The sequence below is a fragment of the Oncorhynchus kisutch genome, linkage group LG10 (genome assembly GCF_002021735.2).
Source record: "Oncorhynchus kisutch isolate 150728-3 linkage group LG10, Okis_V2, whole genome shotgun sequence".
Taxonomy (NCBI): Eukaryota; Metazoa; Chordata; class Actinopteri; order Salmoniformes; family Salmonidae; genus Oncorhynchus; species Oncorhynchus kisutch.
In genome coordinates this window covers 30,894,508-30,921,982 of record NC_034183.2, presented here as the reverse complement: position 1 = coordinate 30,921,982, position 27,475 = coordinate 30,894,508, and the positions used below count along the sequence as shown (strand labels likewise).

The following is a 27,475-nucleotide window of genomic DNA, read 5'->3' as shown; positions in this document are numbered from 1 at the left end:
TTTTTCCCCCTGTGCTGCTAGGGTGACACTGGGTAAGATCGTTTTGCATGGCCCCGTACCCCGCGTAGGCAGAGTTGTTCAATTGTAGACTATTCCATTGGTCTTTAAGTGAACTCACACTCAGGGCACCGGGCCGTGCAAAACAAACTCGCCCTCTTATTATACCATGAATTACTATGTTCCAATGAAAACAGGAGGAATTCCCAGATTCCTCCAATCCCGATCTGCCTGGCGAATCCATGCATGGGGAGAGTGAGGGGCGGCTGGTCATGGCATTTTACTAGTGGGAAAAACGTCGGGACCAGGAAAACAACATTTCTGACTGTTGGGGTAGTTTTGGTGATTTTACGTCACTGAAAGTAACCTTGGGCTACTTATTTAGGAAGCGAATTGATTTTCTGGAGAGACACGATTGTTATTGTATCAGAACTGAAAGCTAGCCTACTTGCTTGAGCAATAGATACAAAGTTACACCTCCCAGTCCACTGGATAATTGTGTGACACGCGGATCTGGGACGACTACTCGCTGTAATGGACCACTGGATTTAAGGAATTTGGGACGAGTTTTTGGTTCTGGATTAACAATTAGGTTCGTCCCCTTCCGTCTGGTGTCAAAACGGATAGTCGGCAGTCATGCCAGCGAAAACAAAGTACAATCTTGTTGATGATGGCCATGATTTGAGAATTCCAATGCATAACGAGGAAGCATTCCAACATGGGATCAACTTCGAAGCAAAAGTGAGTTATTTTTATATGCTACTGTATTGAGATTATTTGCAAAACTATCTCCCAATCCCTCCTTTTCCTCATTAATGGAGTTAATGTAAGTTTTGCCAAAATGTGTTTAGCCTATTGTATATTACGGTGGTATATTGCTGCCACTCAGAAAAATAATATTTTTTTATCATTATGATATAACATCATATTATTACGAAATAAATCAATAACGAAAATAACACATGTTGTCGTTATTATAATACAGACGTTATAATGAGACAGATCTTGTTATTACGAGAAATATAATGTTGTAATGAGAAATATGTAGTTATTATGAAATAGCCCGGTTCCACGCTATTATGAAAAATAGCCTATGCGTTAGGCTAATTGGCATATTTGGCTTCCTCTCATGCACAGGTTGACATTCTGGCTGGTTTGCTTGAGTTGGTCAATTACATTTTTTCCCTCGGTTTGAGGCATTGATAGATATTAGAGAAATGTCATTGAGGAATAAATATGGTGTTGTCATTAGTTTACGGACATTGTGGAGTTCTCTAAAGGCTCTATAAACGAAAAAGAAAACGATCGGACTTCCTTGAAATAGCTTTATTCCTTCTTGATCAACTGGGCCGTTATGGGAAGTTACGTGGATACCAACTAATGCATCTAAACGAAAATGTGGTAATCCAAAACACAGTCAGGCATTTACTTCATGCTCTAGACCCCCACGAAGTGCACATTTTGGGCAGAAGTCTCTGGGAACGAGTTTAACTGGCTTGCTACTTTACCTTCACAACCAAGAGGACAGTCATCGAGGAACATTTTAGGTAACCCAACTAGCACAGAACGTTCCCCAAAGGCTCTCATTTGGAAAAATAACTTTCACAGAACGTTCTGGGAACATTGTGGGAAAGTAATTTTTCTAAGAACCAAAGGATACCCTTTAGGGAGCGTTGCTATTTTGGTAAGGTAGAAACACATTGTTCTGAAAACATTCAAATAACCTCATAAAATAATGTTCTTTTTTGGTGAATTACAACTTTTACATAACATTCCCCTGTGGTTCCCGTTTGGTTGTTGGGAGAAAAATAGTTCTGGGAACGTTCTGGAAACATTGCATATCTAAGGCCGTATTGGATCAAACTGCTGAAAGAGAAGATAAAGTGTGTGTGGAGGTGAGTGCACATCATTTTGTAAATAGCTATTTTTTTTATTCCCCCCCGAAAAACATGTTTTGAACTCTCCTTTACAATTTATTTACAAGACAAACGGTCATGTGGCACCATCATCACCATAGCAACGGTTGCCAGTTAAAGAAATGGCTGCCAGCCAGTTTAGCTTGTTTCAAGTACTGCTAATATTACTATTTTTACAGGTAGAGTCAGAGAAACATACTAAAACTACAACCTGTGTTTATATGAACATGTTATGGGGTAGCATAGTTATTTTTCTACCGTTTTGTGTTTGCAGAATAAAATGTTTTGAGTAAATTAGCTAGTTTAGCTAGCATGTTCTCCAGCTGCATTGGCTACTAGCTAGGTCTGACCATAAAACATGTTTTTTTGGGAGTGACAAATGAGGTCTGATAACCCTTTTGCTATGTTATACTTTTTTTACTATTTTGAAAAGGATGGCGATAGATTTCATTTGTTGAATGACTAGACTACTTGGCTAGTACCTGACAATGGTATACAGGTCACATGACCCGTCATGTAAATAAAGAACTGATTGAAATTTTAAAAAATCAATAGGATATCCACTGAAATACATTAGTAATTCATTAAATGGGTCACAACTGAATAAAATATTTAATTAATAGAAATTGATTCTTTTAACATCACTTTCGTTTTACTTTTAGCTTGCTTGGACAGTTTCCCCACCTGCACCATGTGAGTTATCTTCTACAGTAGTTTAGCAGAAGGCCACCACAGAGTTGATAAGTGCATGAGAAACAAAACATTTGCTAAGTGATTTAATCGGTGTCTGATTCTTTGTCTCATTTGCAGCTCCATTTTGTACAGAAGTCTACTCGTAAAAGGTGACTTTAGGTTACTTTATTACTGCAATGAACACTCACCGGACGGTTTATTAGGTACAGGACCGCGTTCATGAAAATCCATTGTTTCTACAGCTATTAGTCTGCTTATCTAGTCTCTTATCTACCATTTCTCCTTTTTTTACAGATGGAGCAATTGTGGGCCACCACCACTTGTGAACACTTACTCAACCTCTAAGGTAAATGGCTTATAGTAACTTGATAGCATTGAAGCATTCACATTGAAACAATGGACCTTATTTTGTTGCTAATCCCAAATGGACCCCTATACTCTATGCACATGTGTTGATCTGAGATGATTTGATGGTTTTAAACAATATGATTAAACTTCCACCTAGCCTATCAGAGGGCTAATTGGAATAATGACAAATTTGCTCACATAAGTCAAATCCTCTCAGATCTCCTCAAGTGCATAAGGAGTAGGGTCTAAGGCAGGGTTATTCAACTCTTACCCTACGAGGGTTGGAGCCTGCTGGTTTTCTGCTCTACCTGATAATTAATTGTACACACCTTGTTTCCCAGGTCTAAATCAGTCAGTCCCGGAACTTCCTTCAAGGTTCAGAGTTGAGTTTGAGGGGTCTAGGGGTTGATTTAGGATTGGGCCATACTTTTGTAATCAGAACTTTCAATTGAAGTGTGACATACATTAGACGTCTGTTATGGTTAACATGTGATTCAGTTTCTCTAAGCTCAACTGGAAGTGTCACAGAGTAGAGGTACAGTAATTGGCTTGATACTATTTAAAAACATTGAAGCATTCACATCGAAACAGTGGACCTTATTTTGTATTGTCACATTTTAGAGCCTGAACTTTCAAATGAACTCAGATGTCTGTTAATGTTAACATGTGATTCATTTTGTCTCAGACATCACTCTACCCAACCGTAAACAATGGACCTCACAAGACAGCAGATGTATGGCTTACAGTAACTTAATATATTTAAAAACATTGAATCATTCACATCAACACAATAGACCTTATTTTGTGGCGTCAACAATGAAGTGTGACATACAGTACATTAGGCTTCTGTTAACAGACATCTCTCCACCCAACCGTACTGCAACAGTCCCAGTCTCTCCACTCGTCCCGCAGTCTCCCCAACCAGAAGAGGGGGACCTGCCCTCTGTGAGAGTAAGTAAACACTGAAACATACAAATTTAGTAAAAAATATAATGTTCCTTGTTAAAGCTAGAATCCTGAATAGAAACAATAAAAAAGCGGTCTCCCTGCCTCCAATTTGACAAAAAGCTGAGGGATGGGCCTTTTCTGTGACATTTCTCTAATTTGTTGCTACTATCCTGTCTCTATAACTCCCCTTATGTATGCTGTTACTATAGAAGTAAGCTAACTTAACTTAAAAAAGTGAATACACTAGCTGTGCCACTAGAGATTCTGGGTTCGAGTCCAGGCTCTGTTGCAGCCGGCCGCGACCGGGAGACCCATGGGGCGGCGCATAATTTGCCCAGCGTCGTCTGGGTTAGGGGAGGGTGTGGCTGGCAGGGATATCCTTGTCTCATCGCTCACTAGAGACTCCTATGGCAGGCCGGGCACAGTGCACGCTGACACGGTCGCCAGGTGTACGGCGTTTCTTCCGACACAGTGGTGCGGCTGGCTTCCGGGTTGGATGGGCATTGTGTCACGAAGCAGTGCGGCTTGGTGTGGTTGTGTTTCGGAGGACGCATGACTCTTGACCTTCGCCTCTCCCGAGTCCGTACGAGAGTTGCAGCGATGAGACAAGATTGTAACTACTACCAATTGGATACTACAAAATTGGGGAGAAAATACAAAAAAAGTTAATACAAATCAGATGTATTTGTCACATGCGCCGAATACAACAAATGTGTAGAGTTTACCGTGAAAGGCTTACTTATGAGCCCTTTCCCAACAATGCAGTTAAAATGTAAGAAAATTAACAATAGATAAAAATAGTAACACAATAAAACTTTTAAAAAAAAGCTATATACAGTACAATGAGTATCAGTACCGAGTTAGTGCAGTGGGGTATGAGGTAGTTTGGTTGATTTGATTGAGGTAATATGTACATGTAGGTTTGGTTAGGTGACTGAAGTACTGTACTTGTAAGGTCATATTTTAGAACTTAGCTAGCTAGTCATGTTGGCAATAGAATAAGCTTTCAAATGATGGCCACCTGACCCAGATTGCTATTTATAATGTACCGTTTTTGGATTGTGTAAAAAACAACAGTGTGATTGATGGTGGGGGATACAGGACCGTGTTCCAAAAATTCGTAAATACAAGCAGGGCATAAAATTAACACCTGCCAAATGAGGGTAGATTAAGGTATTGTGGGTAAGAATGTCTATTTCACCATCCGCGTTGTAGGTTGGTCAATTTGCAGGGCTCAACAGTGCAAGCTTTACATTCACATTTGCGAGTAAAAAGTCAAGTATGAGCACAAGCTGCAGTATCTGTTTTAAAGTATTTCTGCCGTTTTTGTTTAATAATTGCTAATCGCACAAAGAAATGCAAATATTTTGTTCTCTTTTACTTCTACAATGAAGCGTCTATAATGAAGCATTTGAAGGAGTGAAATATGTGGGGGTTGTTACAACCACCTGGAAGTTTCTACTCTGACAACCAAAGATTGTGTTCTGACCTTTAAAAAAAAAATGTATATATATAATTGTAATACTGTTTATTGGGTTATAATTTAAATACACTGTAACCTCTTCATCAGGGTGTGTATTGCTAATGAACCAAAAAAGGTAACCCCAAAAACATTAAACTGTGAACGACCCGACAAGACATGGAAAATGCAACGGCCAGATTTCTGGAGACCACAGGTAAATTGAATATACTGAGACTGATAGTTTGAAATCTGGATTCAGTATGACAATCTAATAGGGCATCTCCAGTATGGGACTTTACATTGGGGTTTGGCCTATCAAATGACTATTGTAGAATTATTTGTAACCAGATTATATATATATATATTTTTGACTCGTATGACAGAGCAAAGAAGAAAGTTAACTGGGCAGAGGAGACATCTAATTTGGAGACAGATCATCTCCAAAAAAATAAAACCCTCACTTTCGAAACTATGAAAGTCATGGTAATTACCGGTAATCTTTATAACTAGAAGTTAACATTACAGTACCCTAGTAGGCCACGTTTAATTTGTGTGTTGCCATTGCATTGATTGTATGGAACGTACAGTCGTGACCAAAAGTTTTGAGAATGACACAAATATTAATTTTCACAAAGTTTGCTTCTTCAGTGTCTTTAGATATTTTTGTCATATGTTACTATGGAATACTGAAGTATAATTACAAGCATTTAAATGTGTCAAAGGCTTTCATTGACAATTACATGAAGTTGATGCAAAGAGTCAATATTTGCACTGTTGATGCTTTTTTTTAAAGACCTCTGCAATCCGCCCTGGCATGCTGTCAATTAACTTCTGGGCCACATCCTGACTGATGGCAGCCCATTCTTGCATAATCAATGCTTGGAGTTTGTCAGAATTTGTGGGTTTTTGTTTGTCCACCCGCCTCTTGAGGATTGACCACAAGTTCTCAATGGGATTAAAGGTCTGGGGAGTTTCCTGGCCATGGACCCAAAATATAAATATTTTTTCCCCGAGCCACTTAGTTATCACTTTTGCCTTATGGCAAGGTGCTCCATCATGCTGGAAAAGGCATTGTTCGTCACCAAACTGTTCCTGGATGGTTGGGAGAAGTTGCTCTCGGAGGATGTGTTGGTACCATTCTTTATTCATGGCTGTGTTCTTAGGCAAAATTGTGAGTGAGCCCACTCCCTTGGCTGAGAAGCAACCCCACACATGAATAGTCTCAGGATGCTTTACTGTTGGCATGACACAGGACTGATGTTAGCGCTCACCTTGTCCTCTCCGGATAAGCTTTTTTTCCGGATGCCCCAAACAATCGGAAAGGGGATTCATCAGAGAAAATTACTTTACCCCAGTCTTCAGCAGTCCAATCCCTGTACCTTTTGCAGAATATCAGTCTGTCCCTGATGTTTTTCCTGGAGAGAAGTGGCTTCTTTGCTGCCCTTCTTGACACCAGGCCATCCTCCAAAAGCCTTTGCCTCACTGTGCGTGCAGATGCACTCACACCTGCCTGCTGCCATTCCCGAGCAAGTACTGGTGGTGCCCCGATCCCGCAGCTGAATCAACATTAGGAGACGGTCCTGCCGCTTGCTGGACTTTATTGGGCGCCCTGAAGCCTTCTACGCAACAATTGAACCGCTCTCCTTGAGGTTCTTGATGATCCGATAAATGGTTGATTCAGGTGCAATCTTACTGGAAGCATTATCCTTGCCTGTGAAGCCCTTTTTGTGCAAAGCAATGATGATGGCACGTGTTTCCTTGCAGGTAACCATGGTTGTCAGAGGAAGAACAATGATTCAAAATACCACCCTCCTTTTGAAGCTTCCAGTCTGTTATTCGAACTCAATCTGCATGACAGAGTGATCTCCAGCCTTGTCCTCGGCAACACTCACACCTGTGTTAACGAGAGAATCACTGACATGATGTCAGCTGGTCCTTTTGTGGCAGGGCTGAAATGCAGTCTAAATGTTTTTGGGGGATTCAGTTAATTTGCAATGCAAAGAGGGACTTTGCAATTAATTGCAATTCATCTGATCACTCTTCATAACATTCTGGAGTATATGCAAATTGCCATCATATCAAATCAAATCAAATTTATTTATATAGCCCTTCGTACATCAGCTGATATCTCAAAGTGCTGTACAGAAACCCAGCCTAAAACCCCAAACAGCAAGCAATGCAGGTGTAGAAGCACGGTGGCTAGGAAAAACTCCCTAGAAAGGCCAATACCTAGGAAGAAACCTAGAGAGGAACCAGGCTATGTGGGGTGGCCAGTCCTCTTCTGGCTGTGCCGGGTGGAGATTATAACAGAACATGGCCAAGATGTTCAAATGTTCATAAATGACCAGCATGGTCGAATAATAATAAGGCAGAACAGTTGAAACTAGAGCAGCAGCACAGTCAGGTGGAAGTTGAAACTGGAGCAGCAGCATGGCCAGGTGGACTGGGGACAGCAAGGAGTCATCATGTCAGGTAGTCCTGGGGCATGGTCCTAGGGCTCAGGTCCTCCGAGAGAGAGAAAGAAAGAGAGAAGGAGAGAATTAGAGAACGCACACTTAGATTCACACAGGACACCGAATAGGACAGGAGAAGTACTCCAGATATAACAAACTGACCCCAGCCCCCCGACACATAAACTACTGCAGCATAAATACTGGAGGCTGAGACAGGAGGGGTCAGGAGACACTGTGGCCCCATCCGAGGACACCCCCGGACAGGGCCAAACAGGAAGGATATAACCCCACCCACTTTGCCAAAGCACAGCCCCCACACCACTAGAGGGATATCTTCAACCACCAACTTACCATCCTGAGACAAGGCTGAGTATAGCCCACAAAGATCTCCGCCACGGCACAACCCAAGGGGGGGGGGCGCCAACCCAGACAGGATGACCACAACAGTGAATCAACCCACTCAGGTGACGCACCCCCTCCAGGGACGGCATGAGAGAGCCCCAGCAAGCCAGTGACTCAGCCCCTGTAATAGGGTTAGAGGCAGAGAATCCCAGTGGAAAGAGGGGAACCGGCCAGGCAGAGACAGCAAGGGCGGTTCGTTGCTCCAGAGCCTTTCCGTTCACCTTCCCACTCCTGGGCCAGACTACACTCAATCATATGACCCACTGAAGAGATGAGTCTTCAGTAAAGACTTAAAGGTTGAGACCGAGTTTGCGTCTCTGACATGGGTAGGCAGACCGTTCCATAAAAATGGAGCTCTATAGGAGAAAGCCCTGCCTCCAGCTGTTTGCTTAGAAATTCTAGGGACAATTAGGAGGCCTGCGTCTTGTGACCGTAGCGTACGTGTAGGTATGTACGGCAGGACCAAATCAGAGAGATAGGTAGGAGCAAGCCCATGTAATGGTTTGTAGGTTAGCAGTAAAACCTTGAAATCAGCCCTTGCTTTGACAGGAAGCCAGTGTAGAGAGGCTAGCACTGGAGTAATATGATCAAATTTTTTGGTTCTAGTCAGGATTCTAGCAGCCGTATTTAGCACTAACTGAAGTTTATTTAGTGCTTTATCCGGGTAGCCGGAAAATAGAGCATTGCAGTAGTCTAACCTAGAAGTGACAAAAGCATGGATTAATTTTTCTGCATCATTTTTGGACAGAAAGTTTCTGATTTTTGCAATGTTACGTAGATGGAAAAAAGCTGTCCTCGAAATGGTCTTGATATGTTCTTCAAAAGAGAGATCAGGGTCCAGAGTAACGCCGAGGTCCTTCACAGTTTTATTTGAGACGACTGTACAACCATTAAGATTAATTGTCAGATTCAACAGAAGATCTCTTTGTTTCTTGGGACCTAGAACAAGCATCTCTGTTTTGTCCGAGTTTAATAGTAGAAAGTTTGCAGCCATCCACTTCCTTATGTCTGAAACACATGCTTCTAGCGAGGGCAATTTTGGGGCTTCACCATGTTTCATTGAAATGTACAGCTGTGTGTCATCCGCATAGCAGTGAAAGTTTACATTATGTTTTCGAATAACATCCCCAAGAGGTAAAATATATAGTGAAAACAATAGTGGTCCTAAAACGGAACCTTGAGGAACACCGAAATTTACAGTTGATTTGTCAGAGGACAAACCATTCACAGAGACAAACTGATATCTTTCCGACAGATAAGATCTAAACCAGGCTAGAACATGTCCGTGTAGACCAATTTGGGTTTCCAATCTCTCCAAAAGAATGTGGTGATCGATGGTATCAAAAGCAGCACTAAGGTCTAGGAGCACGAGGACAGATGCAGAGCCTCGGTCCGATGCCATTAAAATGTCATTTACCACCTTCACAAGTGCCGTCTCAGTGCTATGATGGGGTCTAAAACCAGACTGAAGCATTTCGTATACATTGTTTGTCTTCAGGAAGGCAGTGAGTTGCTGCGCAACAGCCTTCTCTAAAATTTTTGAGAGGAATGGAAGATTCGATATAGGCCGATAGTTTTTTATATTTTCTGGGTCAAGGTTTGGCTTTTTCAAGAGAGGCTTTATTACTGCCACTTTTAGTGAGTTTGGTACACATCCAGTGGATAGAGAGCCGTTTATTATGTTCAACATAGGAGGGCCAAGCACAGGAAGCAGCTCTTTCAGTAGTTTAGTTGGAATAGGGTCCAGTATGCAGCTTGAAGGTTTAGAGGCCATGATTATTTTCATCATTGTGTCAAGAGATATAGTACTAAAACACTTGAGCGTCTCTCTTGATCCTAGGTCCTGGCAGAGTTGTGCAGACTCAGGACAACTGAGGTTTGGAGGAATACGCAGGTTTAAAGAGGAGTCCGTAATTTGCTTTCTAATAATCATAATCTTTTCCTCAAAGAAGTTCATGAATTTATCACTGCTAAAGTGAAAGTCATCCTCTCTTGGGGAATGCTGCTTTTTAGTTAGCTTTGCGACAGTATTAAAAAGGAATTTCGGATTGTTCTTATTTTCCTCAATTAAGTTAGAAAAATAGGATGATCGAGCAGCAGTAAGGGCTCTACGGTACTGCACGGTACCGTCCTTCCAAGCTAGTCGGAAGACTTCCAGTTTGGTGTGGCGCCATTTCCGTTCCAATTTTCTGGAAGCTTGCTTCAGAGCTCGGGTATTTTCTGTGTACCAGGGAGCTAGTTTCTTATGAGACATTTTTTTAGTTTTTAGGGGTGCAACTGCATCTAGGGTATTGCGCAAGGTTAGATTGAGATCCTCAGTTAGGTGGTTAACTGATTTTTGTCCTCTGGCGTCCTTGGGTAGGCAGAGGGAGTCTGGAAGGGCATCAAGGAATCTTTGTGTTGTCTGTGAATTTATAGCACGACTTTTGATGTTCCTTGGTTGGGGTCTAAGCAGATTATTTGTTGCAATTGCAAACGTAATAAAATGGTGGTCCGATAGTCCAGGATTATGAGGAAAAACATTAAGATCCACCACATTTATTCCATGGGACAAAACTAGGTCCAGCGTATGACTGTGACAGTGAGTGGGTCCAGAGACATGTTGGACAAAACCCACTGAGTCGATGATGGCTCCGAAAGCCTTTTGGAGTGGGTCTGTGGACTTTTCCATGTGAATATTAAAGTCACCAAAGATTAGAATATTATCTGCTATGACTACAAGGTCCGATAGGAATTCAGGGAACTCAGTGAGAAACGCTGTATATGGCCCAGGAGGCCTGTAAACAGTAGCTATAAAAAGTGATTGAGTAGGCTGCATAGATTTCATGACTAGAAGCTCAAAAGACGAAAATGTCATTTTTTTTTTTGTAAATTGAAATTTGCTATCGTAAATGTTAGCAACACCTCCGCCTTTGCGGGATGCACGGGGGATATGGTCACTAGTGTAGCCAGGAGGTGAGGCCTCATTTAAAACAGTAAATTCATCAGGCTTAAGCCATGTTTCAGTCAGGCCAATCACATCAAGATTATGATCAGTGATTAGTTCATTGACTATAATTGCCTTTGAAGTAAGGGATCTAACATTAAGTAGCCCTATTTTGAGATGTGAGGTATCATGATCTCTTTCAGTAATGACAGGAATGGAGGTGGTCTTTATCCTAGTGAGATTGCTAAGGCGAACACCGCCATGTTTAGTTTTGCCCAACCTAGGTCGAGGCACAGACACGGTCTCAATGGTGATAGCTGAGCTGACTACACTGACTGTGCTAATGGCAGACTCCACTATGCTGGCAGGCTGGCTAACAGCCTGCTGCCTGGCCTGCACCCTATTTCATTGTGGAGCTAGAGGAGTTAGAGCCCTGTCTATGTTGGTAGATAAGATGAGAGCACCCCTCCAGCTAGGATGGAGTCCGTCACTCCTCAGCAGGTCAGGCTTGGTCCTGTTTGTGGGTGAGTCCCAGAAAAATCTACAAATTCTAACTTTTGGGAGGGGCAGAAAACAGTTTTCAACCAGCGATTGAGTTGTGAGACTCTGCTGTAGAGCTCATCACTCCCCCTAACTGGGAGGGGGCCAGAGACAATTACTCGATGCCGACACATCTTTCTAGCTGATATGCACGCAGAAGCTATGTTGCGCTTAGTGATTTCTGACTGTTTCATCCTAACATCGTTGGTGCCGACGTGGATAACAATATCTCTATACTCTCTACACTCGCCAGTTTTAGCTTTAGCCAGCACCATCTTCAGATTAGCCTTAACGTCGGTAGCCCTGCCCCCGGGTAAACAGTGTATGATCGCTGGATGATTCGCTTTAAGTCTAATACTGCGGGTAATGGAGTCGCCAATGACTAGAGTTTTCAATTTGTCAGAGCTAATGGTGGGAAGCTTCGGCGTCTCAGACCCCGTAACGGGAGGAGTAGAGACCAGAGAAGAATCGGCCTCTGACTCCGACCCGCTGCTTAATGGGGAAAACCGGTTGAAAGTTTCTGTCGGCTGAATGAGCGACACCGGTTGAGCGTTCCTACAGCATTTCCTTCCAGAAACCGTGAGAAAGTTGTCCGGCTGCGGGGACTGTGCCAGGGGATTTACACTACTATCTGTACTTACTGGTGCCACAGACGCTGTTTCATCCTTTCCTACACTGAAATTACCCTTGCCTAACGATTGCGTCTGAAGCTGGGCTTGCAGCACAGCTATCCTCGCCGTAAGGCGAGTACAGCGGCTGCAATTAGAAGGCATCATGTTAATGTTACTACTTAGCTTCGGCTGTTGGAGGTCCTGACGAATCGTGTCCAGATAAAGCGTCCGGAGTGAAAAAGTTGAGGAAAAAATAAATAAATATATGAACGGTAATTAAAAAGTGAAAACCGTAAAGTTGTCAGGTAGCAAAACAGGTTAGCAACAAAACGCACAGCAACTCGAAAACAAGCCTGCAAGTTGTGACCGGAAATGACGTCAGACGTTCACTCCATCATACAAACTGAGGCAGCAGACTTTGTGAAAATTCATATTTGTGTCATTCTCAAAACTTATTGCCATGACTGTACAGGTGCTTCGGTCAAAATGGCGAAGAGGCAGAGCAGAAAAAGGAGAGTTAAAGTAATCACAGTTGTAGTTTCTTGATCTACAGTATACTGAATCACATCTGTTTTGTTCAATTGTTGTGGTCATTGAAAAAACTATACATATTTGATTATCACTTTTATTTAAATCTATAATAAATATTTATTAAACTGATTTTTTAACATTCAGTTCACAAAATGACGATGTCTGCTGCACCAGAGGTACACAATAGTGATGCTAAATTAGGAACTTTCAAAAGAAACTTGAAAATACATTCCAATACCTCTAACTAATAACATGTCTTATTTTGTTTTACAGCTGTCTCTCCGCTGTCCAATGATGGTAAAAAGCTCAACTTACAACTATTTCAAAACACATATTTGATTTTCACTTTTATTTAGATATATGTTGTACCCAAGGCCTAAAATGAACACCCACCAAATACGGGTAGATTTTGGCATTGGCGGGTATGATTTCTATTTCATCAGTCACATTGCCGTTTGGTCAGGGCTCCACATTGCAAACATTTCACTCTCATTTGTGAATAAAAAGTCAAGTGTGATCACATTAATAGCAAAATAAATACGTCAGTAGCTGTTTTCAATGTATTTCTGCCTTGAGCTGCAACACTGCATGGCTGGGGGCTGTGTGCACTTGAAGAGCTGACTGACAGATACATTTCTAGAAGCGCTGCACACAGGCATAAAAATGGGTCTAATTTACTTGAAATGAAGTGAGACTTTGTCCTTGTGTTTCATGGCTATTGACATACTTTTGTTCACAAGCTAGGATGATTTTCAATGTTTGAGTTTAAGCTGCTAGGGTAGAGAAGCAACGGGATACTAGTCAGACTCAATCTCACAAGTACAAACATGACTCCAGTCCTGTTACCAGGGTAACCTCCCGACCTTAAAAGGCCAGATGAACATTTGTGTCTCATCTGTGATATTTTGAAATCAAATAATATACCACATCACTTCTTACTAGTAATACATTTGTTTTTTAGAAACATTACAAAGCATGCTCATCTGTTTTTTTGTGTTTTGTTGGTGTAATTTTAGTGGGAAAGAAATATTTTGTCTGCTAGAATTTTAAATATACCTGCCACAGTGGCTGGTAGACCAAAAAGTACATTTTAGGCCCTGGTTGTACCCATCTTTTTGTGGTGCTAATTTAGGAACTTTCAAATTAAATTTAGCATACATTAGACGTCTGTTATTGCTAACATGTGATTAATTTTGTCTCAGAAGTTTCTCCACCAAGCTCACCTGGAAGACTGTCCCCCAACAGAGGATGTTATGGTGATATTATTGTTCTCTAAGCACAGAAAAATATTTAAATTAATTTAAATATTAACTGTACCCTTGTACTTGACTTAACTATTGCAGGATTCCAAATAATCGTGCTGATGAAGCTGGAAACAATTTTCAAAAACCAGTTGGAACTCCTAGCAATTCAGCGACAGCTGCTAGCCGCTGGAGCACAAGATCTGCCAGACGAAGTCCTGCCTAGACCTTGTACAACCAAGGAGGATTTGGAGGACCTCTGCAAGAGTCTGGAGGAGGCCACCACATAACGGAAAGAGATGGTAAGCATCTTAATCTTTGAAAATGTTCCGAAAACTTCCAACAGGAATCTGTTGTAAATCACAGTATTCAAGATGATGGGATTACTTCTGTTCCCTAGGGGGAAGGGACCTCAACACCATGGTGCGCAATGTCCTCTGCACAATTGCTACCAATTATGTTTTCAAACACTACAGTTTGAGAGGGAGGACCCGGGCCTAGATTCACAAAACCTTCTTAAGAATAATTGTATTCTTATTTGCCATTTTTTGCTTAACTATAGACTTAAGAAAGTTAAGCAAAGTTGCAATTCCTCAAAGGTTCTTGGAAATGTTCTTGCGATATTTCTTATGTTTCTCCTTAAGCAAAATGTTAAGAGGAAATTGATTCTTGAAAATAAAGTTAATGAAATTGTTAATTACAAGATAGCTAAACCCTTGTCGTAAACTCTGGGCATTTAGAGAATAAGCTCATGAAAGCATTTGAACATGTTTCATTCACTCAAACTTCATCTGAAAGTTTCAGTATTGATTCCACGAACATGTTTTAGAACAGTAATCTCAGTACGAAATATGCTAACATGATATATAGATAGCTAGCTAAATTGGTTATCTAGCAACAAACATCTTAAGAAGATTAACAAGAAGATATTTAAAAAATAATAATAATAATAAAATCAGAAGATCTTAAGATTTAGTTGAGGAATTGCACTTACCAACTATCTTAAAATTAATTAATAATTTTCTTAAGTTTTTACATTTTTGTGTAATAAGTGTTTTTTTTGTGAATCTGGGCCCAGGTGATTTGCAGGTTAATAGCCAGGAGGTTCAATACTAACCTACACTGAGTGTACAAAACTTTAAGTAAGAACACCTAATATTGAGTTGCACCCCCTCTATTTGTCGCGACAAGGACTCTACAAGGCGTCAAACGCGTTCCACACAGATGCTGGCCCATGTTGACTCCAATGCTTCCCACTGTTGTGTCAAGTTGGCTGGATATCCTTTGGGTGGTAGACTAGTTTTGATACACACGGGAAATTGTTGAGCATAAAAACCCCAGCAGTGTTTCAGTTCTTGACACAAACCGGTGCACGTGGCACCTACTACCATACCCTGTTCAAAGACACTAAAATATTTTGTTTTGCCCATTCACCCTATGAATGGCACACATACACAATTCATGTATCAAGGCTCCTCCCCTTCATCTAGACTGATTTGAAGTGGATTTAACAAGTGATATCAATAAGAGACCATAGCTTTCTCCTGGATTCACCTGGTCAGTCTATGTCATGGAAAGAGCAGGTGTTCATACTTTTTTTATACACTCAGTGTAAAGTTGAAGTCGGAAGTTTACATACACTTAGGTTGGAGTCATTAAAACTCATTTTTCAACCACTTCACAAATTTCTTGTTAACACTATAGTTTTTCCAAGTCTGTTAGGACATTTACTTTGTGCATGGCACAAGTTATTTTTCCAACAATTGTTTACAGACAGATTATTTAACTTATAATTCACTGTATCATAATTCCAGTGGGTCAGGAGTTTACATACACTAAGTTGACTTGGCCTTTAAACATCTTGGAAAATTCCAGGAAAAGATGTCATGGCTTTCGAAGCTTCTAATTGACATCATATGAGTCAATTGGAGGTGTACCTGTGGATGTATTTCAAGGCCTATCTTCAAACTCAGTGCCTCTTTGCTTCAGCCAAGACCTCAGAAAAAAAAATATGCCAAGACCTCAGAATTTTTTGGGGAGACCTCCACAAGTCTGGTTCATCCTTGGATGAGCAATTTCCAAACGCCTGATGTTACCACGTTCACCTGTACAAACAATAGTAAACAAGTATAAACACCATGGGACCACGCAGCCGTCATTCCGCTCAGGAATGAGACGCGTTCTGCAAATGAATCCCAGAACAACAGCAAAGGACATTGTGAAGATGCTGGAGGAAACAGGTACACAAGTATCTATATTCACAGTAATACGAGTCCTATATTGACATAACCTGAATAGCCACTCAGCAAGGAAGAAGTCACTGCTCAAAAATCGCCATAAAAAAAGCCAGACTATGGTTTGCAACTGCACATGGGGACAAAGAACGTACTTTTTGGAGAAATGTCCTCTGGTCTGATGAAACAAAAATAGAACTGTTTGACCATAATGACCATCGTTATGTTTGGAGGAAAAAGGGGGAGGCTTGCAAGCCAAAGAACACCATCCCAACCGTGAAGCATGGGGTGGCAGCATCATGTTGTGGGGGTGCTTTGCTGCAGGAGTGACTGGTACACTTCACAAAATAGATGGCTTCATGAGGATGGAAAATTATGTGGATATATTGAAGCAACATCTCAAGACATCAGTCAGGAAGTGAAAGCTTGGTTGCAAATAGGTCTTCCAAATGGACAATGACCCCAAGCATACTTCCAAAGTTGTGGCAAAATGGCTTAAGGACAACAAAGTCAAGGTATTGGAGTAGACATCACAAAGCCCTGACCTCAATCCTATCGAACATTTTTGGAAGGAACTGAAAAAGTGTGTGCGAGCAAGGAGGCCTACAAACCTGACTCAGTTACACCAGCTCTGTCAGGAGGAATGGGCCAAAATTCACCAACTTATTGTGGGAAGCTTGTGGAAGGCTACCTGAAACGTTTGACCCAAGTTAAACAATTTGAAAGCAATGCTACCAAATACTAATTGAGTGTATGTAAACTTCTGATTTACTTGGAATATGATGAAAGAAAGAAAAGCTGAAATAAATCTGTTCTCTCTCCTATTATTCTGGCATTTCACATTCTAAAATAAAGTGGTGATCCTAACTGACCTAAGACAGGGAATTTTTACTCTGATTAAATGTTAGGAATTTTGAATAACGGAGTTTAAATGTATTTGGCTAAGGTGCATGTAAACCTTCGACTTCAACTGTATATATAAAAAAAGATATATATTTTTAAAACTCATATTTAACCCGTTCTTTTTCAACCGTTACTGGTTACCTTCAGACGAGTCCTGTTACACTTGTGGGGGTTGTAGAGCAAAACAGAGAACACCATCATGTTCGTGAGAATCTCCCCTTTCGACAATTCGTTTGTTAGATTTTTTTTGTTATGTAACTTAGATTGACGCAAATCAACTCTAGGTGGTTATTCTGCTGTCCTAGCAAATGGTTTAACTTGTTCAGATAAAAATGAAAGGACCAGCACTCACTTGATATGATTTGCAGTGAAAGTTATATTTATTTTCTTAATTTTACAGTAGCAAAACATCTTAATTACACTACATGGACATATTTCAGCTTGCGCCTTCCTCAGTACATGTGTCCAGTTCTTACAATTGCTTCCTGGCCCCAACATGACCAGATGTTTGATGGTTAGCAAGTGCTATTGGTTTGGTTGAGTAGCAGGCAGCAGGGTTCCTATGAGCAGCCCTCTTCCTGTAGAAAGGTGATCTTCTCCTTGTGCATTTCCTTTATTTTCTACAAAGCTACACTGAGTGACCATCTTCATAGATCAAACTAGATACATGGGGTGTATTTTCAGTTAGCATTAGGCAAGTTTGACTTATGGGGTCTAACATGCTGACTGGACAGGCACGCACACGCGTGTGTCCGCCATTGTGCGCATGTTGATTTTGTCCATCCACACCAGGCACGATCAGGACACGTACGTTGAAATATCAAAATTAACTCTTAACCAACTGTATTAATTTGTGGACAGGTTGTAGCATTCATGGACTTTTAGCTAGCTAGCTTGATGTTGCTAGCAAATTTCTCCTTGGATATAAACATTGGGTTGTTATTTTACCTGAAATGCACAAGGTCCTTTTTTCTGGATCTTTGTAGAATGTTCTCTACTCTGTCAATTAATCCACAGATAAAAGGAGAAATCTAGTTCGTTTCTAGTAATCTCTTGTCGTGACGTTGTATTACTTAATGTGACGACTGTTGCTCATCGAATGATTAAAGGTTTCTAATTGCGTGATTAACTGAATCAAACAATTATTAACTCATTAACCTGGGGCACCATGGGAAAATTAGTTTTATTGAGTTTCTATTTCCCAAATTAACTCAGAATATCAGGTTATCGATTTTACAACAGCCACTAATTAACCAGTTGCCTCTACCAATCTCGTTCTGAACATCGTATAACCCGTGAATCTGCATGGACCAGGGTCTCACCAATGAATTCGTATCACACCAATCTTAGTTGAATATTTATTTACTAAAAAGCAAAAATTATGATAAAAGATACACATAGACAAAACACCATTATAGGCTATTGATTAGAACTTAGTATAACGGGCCAACACACTATGGCGCGTGTTACCCACGATGGGGATTTCAATAGAGAGAGAAAACAAAGTACACAAGAGAAATATACATTTGGGTGAATTTGTCAGCTATGCTATTCTAACCCTAGCCTTGCCCCAAACTGCCGCCCTAATGGGTCAGAATATAATGATGTAATTATGTGGGAATGATCTCAGAGGATTCTCTGCGTAGGCCTTCAGCTGTTCGATGACGCGCTACTCCGGCGCACCTCTTGGAGAGTCCTCCCGATGTCAGTCCTTTTTGGCTTAGGAGTCTGTTCCCTCACCCTTTGCTCTGGAAGGGATCTTCTGAGGACAGACAGCTCAGAGCTCACAGCATAGGAATGAAACCCTTTAGATACCACGATTCGATGGGAGATGGAGGCGGATGTGGATGAAATTATTGGATAACATTATGTGTACATTTTTTTGCAACCCCTGTCTTAGTCATTGTGAGTGCAGAGACTTTTGATTATGCGGAATAAAGGCTCCCCTCCTTGATCCTTTCATTGCAGAATTTGACACACTGCCATTACAACCACTTTCACTGCTACACAGAAAGTAATCATCCTCAGTGCGCTTTCTGCTCTGTGCAGTTTTTTAAAATACTGAACACAAACCGGCAAAATGGCTCTTGCGAAGTACAATAGGGCTGTCCCCGACAAAATTAATTATTGGTCGACAAAAAGTCATCTGTTTGATTGGTCGAAACTTTTAAACATGTATTTTTACATATACAGTATAGACACACCCAGTGTGTTTTTAATAAAATCAACTATATGCATTGAGCTTGTCTGATGCTTACGGTTTGATGAAATAAGACAAATGCCTCAAGAGGGCGCCAGAGATCTAGATAACCAGAAGAAAAAAAAACGTAACCTGACCCAACTATTCTCCTCCTGCTGTTCAGTCAGACCCAAGTTAATAGTTGATACAATGTTTCATTGCAGACAGGCCATGTGTAACCAATGTGATTTTATAGGATGTTTGTTTTTATCAGGATATGTTCTACCTGCAAGCTGCAATGTTTTTATTTGTTGGCTTTGTGTAGGCAGTTTTTTACATAGTTGGCAATGGAAAGTTACTTTTCAGGATTAACCACATGACAATGACTGAGATATGAAGATACATTTCAAATGAAACAGTTTCATGAAAATGTGCATATGAAAACCATAACTGGCACGCAGATCGGTAGAAATGGTAAGATAAATTGGCATTCCACATGCGAAAGGTTGCCGACTCCTTGTGTAACCTATTACTGGCAACTTCAGGAGGGTAATGGCAGAATCCTGAAGCTTGCACTAGCAAACTTGCAACATTGTATAAAATATTCTGAGCCCTCAGTTTCCTACGCCAGTTATCTCGGGACAGACACAGCTGTAGGGATAAGAAGCAGTGCTTGACTTGGGCAGGAGCTCACTGGAGCTGAGTACCTGCACCTCAAATTTTCTACTGCTTGAACTCCTATTACTCTTATTGAATATTAGCTCAAAAGTATTGTGGAGCTCCTGCACCTACATTTAAACAGTATCAGCACCCACAATGAGTACTGGAACGTATTTCAGTCCAAGTCAAGCACTGATAAGGTATGCCTATTTTATGACGTTTCCATATGACGTTTTCCCTTTCATGCTGAGTGGTTATCGAAAGGGAGAGAGATATTTCAAATACATTGAGGAACTATTGTAATTCTCAATGGATGTAAGAACAGACTTCGGGTTAGGTGAAGAACATTACTTTGAGTAGCTCCATGGATCATTAGTGGTGGTACATTAAGCCAATCACAAATACTATCAGATCCCCAAATGGGCACATTTATATGCCTACATTTGCGCGCAGGCCAGGTAGCCTATAGGCCTACTTCTATGCTTGCGTGTCCTTACTCAAAATTGACAGGAGCGCTCCAAACAAAAGACAATGACTAAATTGTTAACTCGTTTCTCACAAGTGTAGCATAGGTTGTGCACTCTGCAAACAATGTGTCCACTCCGATAATGAGAATGTGAAGACTGGAATAATAATATTGAATGCGTTAAAATAAATTACCATAATCAAAGTAACGAACATTGTAGATTAGAATTTATAGGAATTAACAGTAAATGTACTGGTGATATGTGGAATTGATATACACTAACAATCAAATGCAAACAAAATCACACAATGAAGTTATGAAACAATGAATGTGCACAAATTGGCAGGAGAGAGCGCATTCTAGAGAGAGAAGTGCATTGTGCATCTGGGCGCATGGTCAATCCGTCGTCTGCATTGGCCATGTAGCATTTATGGTGATATGGCCTCAGCAGAAGTCAGGGCATTCATACTTATTGTACTTCGCAGAGCAGTGCAGAGCCTAGTGGTTAGAGCATTGGGCCAGTAACCAAAAGGTTGCTGGATCGAATCCCCGATCTGATAAGGTAAAAATCTGTCGTTCTGCCCCGAGCAAGGCTGATGTGGATGTCGATTATGGCAGCCCCCCGCACCCCTCTGATTGAGGTTAAATGTGGAAAATGCATTCAGTTGTACTATTGACTAGGTATCCCCCTTTCCCTGTTATCAAGGAAGAGAGTTTGTGTTAATACAGGATGTACCATCCCCACCAACCGTCAACAAATCATGTCAATGCGGAGCTATACAGAGCCCTCCCCATTGTTAAAACATTTCGGTGGAGCATGGCAATAAGCTCGATTTGGCCTCTGCATGCCTCTGGAGGCACTGCAATTGCATCACACCCTCCAGTCTAGGCCTCTGCAATGGATCTGATGGTCGCAAATATATAATATTTGTTACTTGCTCAACTAAAACAATCTCGGTCGACTAACAGCCTAATGACCAAACAATCGACCAGTCGACTAATTGAGGTCAGCCCTAAAGTACACCAACAGTCAGTGACTCCCGGTAATAGTTCTGCTGAGGTCCTGCTCCCAGTCTGCTTACTTTCTGACCAATACAGCATTATTTCTCTCATCACCTTTGTGTGTGTATGTGACATGATTTGTGTTATGTCCCGATTCTCTACCTCGGGCTCAGCTCGAGGCCCAAATTAGGAATGAACTGTCCTCCAACAACAAAAATGAGGAAGAAATAGTATTATATGTGATTAGAAATGTATTAACTTGTGACCCACCTCTGACATAACCAGGTCACATTTTGGGTCCTGAAACCCTGCTCTATCTCCCTAAGTGTGCACCCCCCCCCCCCATTAAAGCATTGGATTGAGTCATGTTTTATTTTTCCATTCTGGTTTGGATTTAAAACCCAGCTAATGCATATGATTTCAGACTTTTCTGGTCAAAGCACAGATTTAAAAAAAAACATGTTTTATACTTAAGTTAAAATACCAACTACAAAAGCACAATGCTGAACTTTTAGGAAGGACACAATATCATTAAGAACCCCAATAATAGTATTTAACTCTTTGTTTTACAGGTTGCAGAGAGGGTTGAAGAGGAAGTTGTGGAGGAGTGAGCCCTTGACTCCCCTGTACCATAGACAGTGGTCAGACAAGACAATTATGTAATCCGTGTGTGTGCCAATCAGATTGCAGATGTCTGAATTGTTAGCAAAAATTAGCAAAAATATATTTTATTTTGTAAGATTTTATTACTTTTTTTCAAACAATACAAAACATGCACATACCAACAACAGCATACAGACGCACACAAACATCAATGACATAACACCTGGCCAGACCCACCTGCTCACACCCCATCCATCTCCAGCGCCCGCATCACTCTCCGCAACATGGCCTCAAACTGTACCATTTTGATTTACTCTGTCACCAATGCATTTTCAACATTTTAGATAATATAGTATTGGACTTTTCCATTGTGTTAGTGATGGAGGATTGGTTGATTTCCAGTTAAGTGTGCATTTTTTTTCAAGATGATTGATGAAATGTATCATTCAACCCATCGGGTATCTCACTGCTCACTCATATGCCATGTCTTGAAATATGCAGACAGATGGATTAAAATTTATTTACATTGTGATACTTCTGACAGACAACTTTATATCTCTGCCCATAACATTTGGACTTCATAGCATCCGCAGAAGGCATGGATTATTGTTAGTTTTATGCTTAAGACATGACTCTGCCGTTGTGCTGACGTATGTGATTTTTCTCTTTGTATAATACATTCTATACATTAGTTTATACTGGATTAAGTGTACATTTTTGTAAGTGGTGTCCCTATACTGGGAGGTTGAGATAATGTATGATAATGTAGTTAGCATGACATTGTAAGAAAACAGCAAACTTTCCAGGACATAGACATGTCTTAGATGGGCAGAAAGCGTAAATTCTTTTCATCAAACTGCGCTGTCCAATTTACAGTAGCTATTACAGTGATAAAATAGCATGCTATTGTTTGAGGAGAGTGCAACAACAACAAAACTTTTATCACGGAACTGGTTTGATACATTCCCCTCTGAAGGTAAATAATGTACTTATATTCAGTAGTCTTGCTCTGATTTGTCATCCTGAGGGTCACAGATAAAATGTAGCATAGTTTTGTTTGATAAAATAATTTTTTATATTCAAATGTAGGAACTGGGTTCTACAGTTTGAACCCCTGCTGTCTCTGGCTCCACACCCACCCCACCTGGCCAACTAGATGTGTGAAAGTTAGTGTATAGGCTAATGATCCATCATGTATGAAATTCCTGGGAGTGTATAAACTTTAGATTTTGCATTATCATATCATTTTTGTATGTTCTCTATAGTTATGTATTTGAAAATGTATCAATTTACCAATTCGGCACATTTGGGCATACTTGCAATGCTTCACTGGATCAATCTGAAACTTTGCAAACACACTACTGTGTGTATAGAAAATGCATGTTTTTTTGTTTGTATTATCTTACCAGATCTAATGTGTTGTTCTCCTACATTTAATTTCACATTTCCACAAACTTCAAAGTGTTTCCTTTCAAATGGTATTAAGAAATTGCACAGTCCCCAAGAACAAATTCAAGAAAGCGTACAGTATTATATAGAGCCCTTATTGCATGGAACTTCCTTCCATCTCATATTGCTCAAATAAAGAGCAAACCTGGATTCAAAAAGCAGAGAAAGCAACACCTCATGGCACAACGCCTCTCCTCTATTTGACCTAAATAGTTTGTGTGTATGCATTGATATGTAGGCTACGTGTGCCTTTAACATTTCTTTATGTAGTTCAGTCCTTGTGCTGTTCTTGTCTATTGATGTTCTGTATTATGCCATTCTGTATTATGTTTCATGTTTTGTGTGGACCCCAGGAAGAGTAGCTGCTGCATTTGCAATAGCAAATGGGGATCTTAATAAAATGCCAAATATCATTTCTTCAGGTCCTGAGCTACAGGCAGTTAGATTTGGGTATGTCATTTTAGGCGAAAATTGATCCTTCGTTATTAATGTTCCAACATTCCCTCCATCATGTGCCAATATCACTTATTTTTAAGTCTTGGAGAGCTTAAAACGTTCCATTTGATTCTGAGTTGTATTTGCCCATATGAAGTCAGTTAGTTATGACTGAGTATACTGTACTTAAAAAAAAAATCTTCAGTGTGGTAATTGGTTTTACTGAGAATAAATATAAGAACTAATTGTTCATCTTTGTGGCAGCCAGTGTGTGTGCTAATCTGATGGCAGATTTCTCTGAACCCATTTTATAAAAGAAATTGATAACAGAAATCATAATTGTGTTAATTGTTCACATTTAATTGTGGAATCCTGTGTGTGTTTCCAGCTTTGTTACCTTCAGAGAATGTTCCCAACCTTGTAACCTTCAGAGATCGTTCCCCGCTACCTTTATACAACCAAAAGAGAATGTTCAAAGAGCATGAAGAAAACCGCCCATTTCAACCTTTGGGAAACATTGGTGCAACATTATTGGAACATTCCCAGAACCAACATTTGTTATCTGGGAAGTGTCCTTTTTGTCTTTTAATTTCACATTTGGAAGGTGCATTGAAACAATTAGCTAGCATCTGATTTTATAATTTCTAGAACAGCCAGCTAGCTAACAAGCTAAATGAACAATGCACTGAAATTAGCTTCTCTCGAGGGGATCACTATGGTAGCTAGCTATGGCTATTCTCAAGAACAAGCAAGCCACTATCTGAGAAGCATGTCTGACTGATCGAGCATTCTACTCAATGCATTGTTAATGAGCGCTGATTTAATCAAAAGTGCATTACAGTGGCTGGAAATACAAGTACATTGCAAAGGAGATAAACACTTAGTAGGAAAAGCTTTTATCAAAATTTTTGTAACCAGATAGATGTTAGATGTAGTATAATGTTAGCTAGCTATCTAGCTAAGATTGAGGGGAGACCACCGGACTTTAGCTCGCTAATGTTAGCATTGCTACATCATTTTGAAAAACTTCGCTAACTAATGACAACATTGCCATCTGTTTGACGACAAGAAAATGACGGTGAAGTTGTTTCCTACTAAACATTTGTTTACTTTTAACAATGTCCTCATATTTCCAGGCCACTATAATGTTATTTAGATGAAAAAGTCATTAGCCTTCATCTAGCCTCTCCCGAGTCTCCAAAAACCTGGTGATCAGGGTTTCATGGGAAATGGAAAGACAGCCTGTGACTCAACATCTGTTTTTGAATGTTAACAAGGCGACACTCCATCTTAACTCCTCCACATTTGCTGGATTGGTTGAACACTGCAGAAGAGAACCACCCCCAACCATTTTATTTTCCTTCTCGTCAAGACCAGTATGTACAGGGTATCTACAGTACATACGAATTGACCATGCTAATCATATTTCATTCATGTACAGGGTCTACTTTGACACAAGAAAACAATCCAAACTAAGAATTTGCTGAAGGTAACCTCATAATGAATACTAAACTCAGCAACAACAAAAAAAGTCCTCTCACTGTCAACTGTGTGTATTTTCAGCAAACTTAACGTGTAAATATATGTATGAACATAACAAGATTCAACAACTGAGACATAAACTGAACAAGTTCCACAGACATGTGACTGACAGACATGGAATAATGTGTCCCTGAACAAAGGGGGTCAAAATCAAAAGTAACAGTCAGTATCTGGTGTGGCCACCAGCTGCATTAAGTACTGCAGTGCATCTCGTCCTCATCGACTGCACCAGATTTGCCAGTTCGTGCTGTGAGATGTTACCCTACTCTTCCACCAGGGCACCTGCAAGTTCCCGGACATTTCTGGGGGGAATGGCCCTAGCCCTCACTCTCCGATCCAACAGGTCCTAGACGTGATCAATGGGATTGAGATCCGGGCTCTTTGCTGGCCATGGCAGAACACTTACATTCCTGTCTTGCAGAAAATCTCGCACAGAATGAGCAGTATGGCTGGTGGCATTGTCATGCTGGAGGGTCATGTCAGGACGAGCCTGCAGGAAGGGTACCACATGAGGGAGGAGGATGTCTTACCTGTAACGTACAGCGTTGAGATTGCCTGCAATGACAACAAGCTCAGTCCGATGATGCTGTGACACACCGCCCCAGACCATGAAGGAACCTCCACCTCCAAATCGATCCCGCTCCAGAGTACAGGCCTTGGTGTAACGCTCATTCCCTCGATTACAAACACGAATCCGACCATCACCCCCGGTGAGACAAAACCGCGACTCGTCTGTGAAGAGCACTTTTTGCCAGTCCTGTCTGGTCCAGCAACGGTGGGTTTGTGCCCATAGGCGACGTTGTTGCCAGTGATGTCTGGTGACGACCTGCCTTACAACAGGCCTACAAACCCACAGTCCAGCCTCTCTCAGCCTATTGTGGACAGTCTAAGCACTGATGGCGGGATTGTGCGTTCCTGGTGTAACTCGGGTAGTTGTTGTTGCCATCCTGTGCCTGTCCCGCAGGTGTGATGTTCGGATCGACCAATCCTGTGCATGTGTTTTTACACATGGTCTGCCACTTTGAGGACGATCAGCTGTCCGTCCTGTCTCCCTGTAGTGCTGTCTTAGGCGTCTCACAGTACGGACATTGCAATTTATTGCCCTGGCCACATCTGCAGTCCTCATGCCTCCTTGCAGCATGCCTAAGGCACATTCATGCAGATGAGCAGAGACCCTGGGCATCTTTCTTTTGGTGTTTTTCAGAGTCAGTAGAAAGGCCTCTTTTAGGGTCCTAAGTTTTCATGACTGTGACCTTAATTGCCTACCGTCTGTAAGCTGTTCGTGTCTTAATGACCGTTCCACAGTTGCATGTTCATTAATTGTTTATGGTTCATTGAACAAGCATGGGAAACAGTGTTTAAACCCTTTACAATGAAGATCTCTGAAGTTATTTGGAATTTTACGAATTATCTTTGAAAGACAGGGTCCTGAAAAAGGGATGTTTCTTATTTTGCTGAGTTTAGTATTATATGACAGAGTGGACCTGATCCTAGATCAGTACTCTTACTCTGATGGCGAATTCTCTCTCTCCCTTATCTTGACCCCAGGGTCTATGATTTGAAGTTTCTCTTTAAATTACAAGATTAAACCCACAGGAACTTTGTTAGCTAGTACCAACAGTCATCAATCACTAATACATATCTGGATGGTAGTCTGTCTAGACAGACAGGTTGACACCCACAATATGCCAATATTCCAGCAATGTTCCTGTTGAACAAAGAATGAGGCAGCGCTCGGTTTGTTGTTTTGGCAAGTTTTGAAAGTGTCTGAAAAAGTGTTCTAATGGAAAAGTTAACTTCCTTTTTGATTTTGTGTCCCGCGAAGCTAACTTCCTTTTTGATTTTGTATCCCGCGATGCGGTTGGCATCAGTTGCTGGGACCTCTGCTCTCTGTCCAGTGATCCTGCCTACCGAGGGTCTGATGATGACCTGTT

The 27,475-nt window shown here is 40.9% G+C and overlaps 1 protein-coding gene across 18 annotated transcripts in view; it reads left to right on the top strand.

Moving 5' to 3' along the window:
* The first annotated feature begins 229 nt into the window (after window positions 1–229).
* The window catches only part of LOC109898048 (carboxyl-terminal PDZ ligand of neuronal nitric oxide synthase protein), a 231,587-nt gene continuing 204,341 nt past the window's right edge, over window positions 230–27,475 (top strand). Inside the window, exons 1-13 of one of the 18 annotated variants that reach the window (XR_002256312.2) lie at window positions 626–738; window positions 1,810–1,892; window positions 2,576–2,606; window positions 2,724–2,809; window positions 2,901–2,952; window positions 3,296–3,489; window positions 3,640–3,687; window positions 3,841–3,905; window positions 5,473–5,578; window positions 13,101–13,124; window positions 14,030–14,083; window positions 14,171–14,370; window positions 22,085–24,332. Coding sequence is in view for 1 of the 18 variants with exons in the window: in XM_020492806.2 (XP_020348395.1) it covers window positions 634–738 (105 nt within the window). In the remaining 17 variants the exon portion in view is untranslated. Of the gene's footprint in view, window positions 739–1,809; window positions 1,893–1,956; window positions 2,093–2,575; window positions 2,607–2,723; window positions 2,810–2,900; window positions 2,953–3,295; window positions 3,688–3,810; window positions 3,906–5,472; window positions 5,579–5,747; window positions 5,848–13,100; window positions 13,125–14,029; window positions 14,084–14,170; window positions 14,371–22,084; window positions 24,333–27,475 lie in introns of those variants that run through there. The other 17 variants (XR_002256310.2, XR_004211196.1, XR_004211194.1 and 14 more) reach the window with 17 other exon arrangements.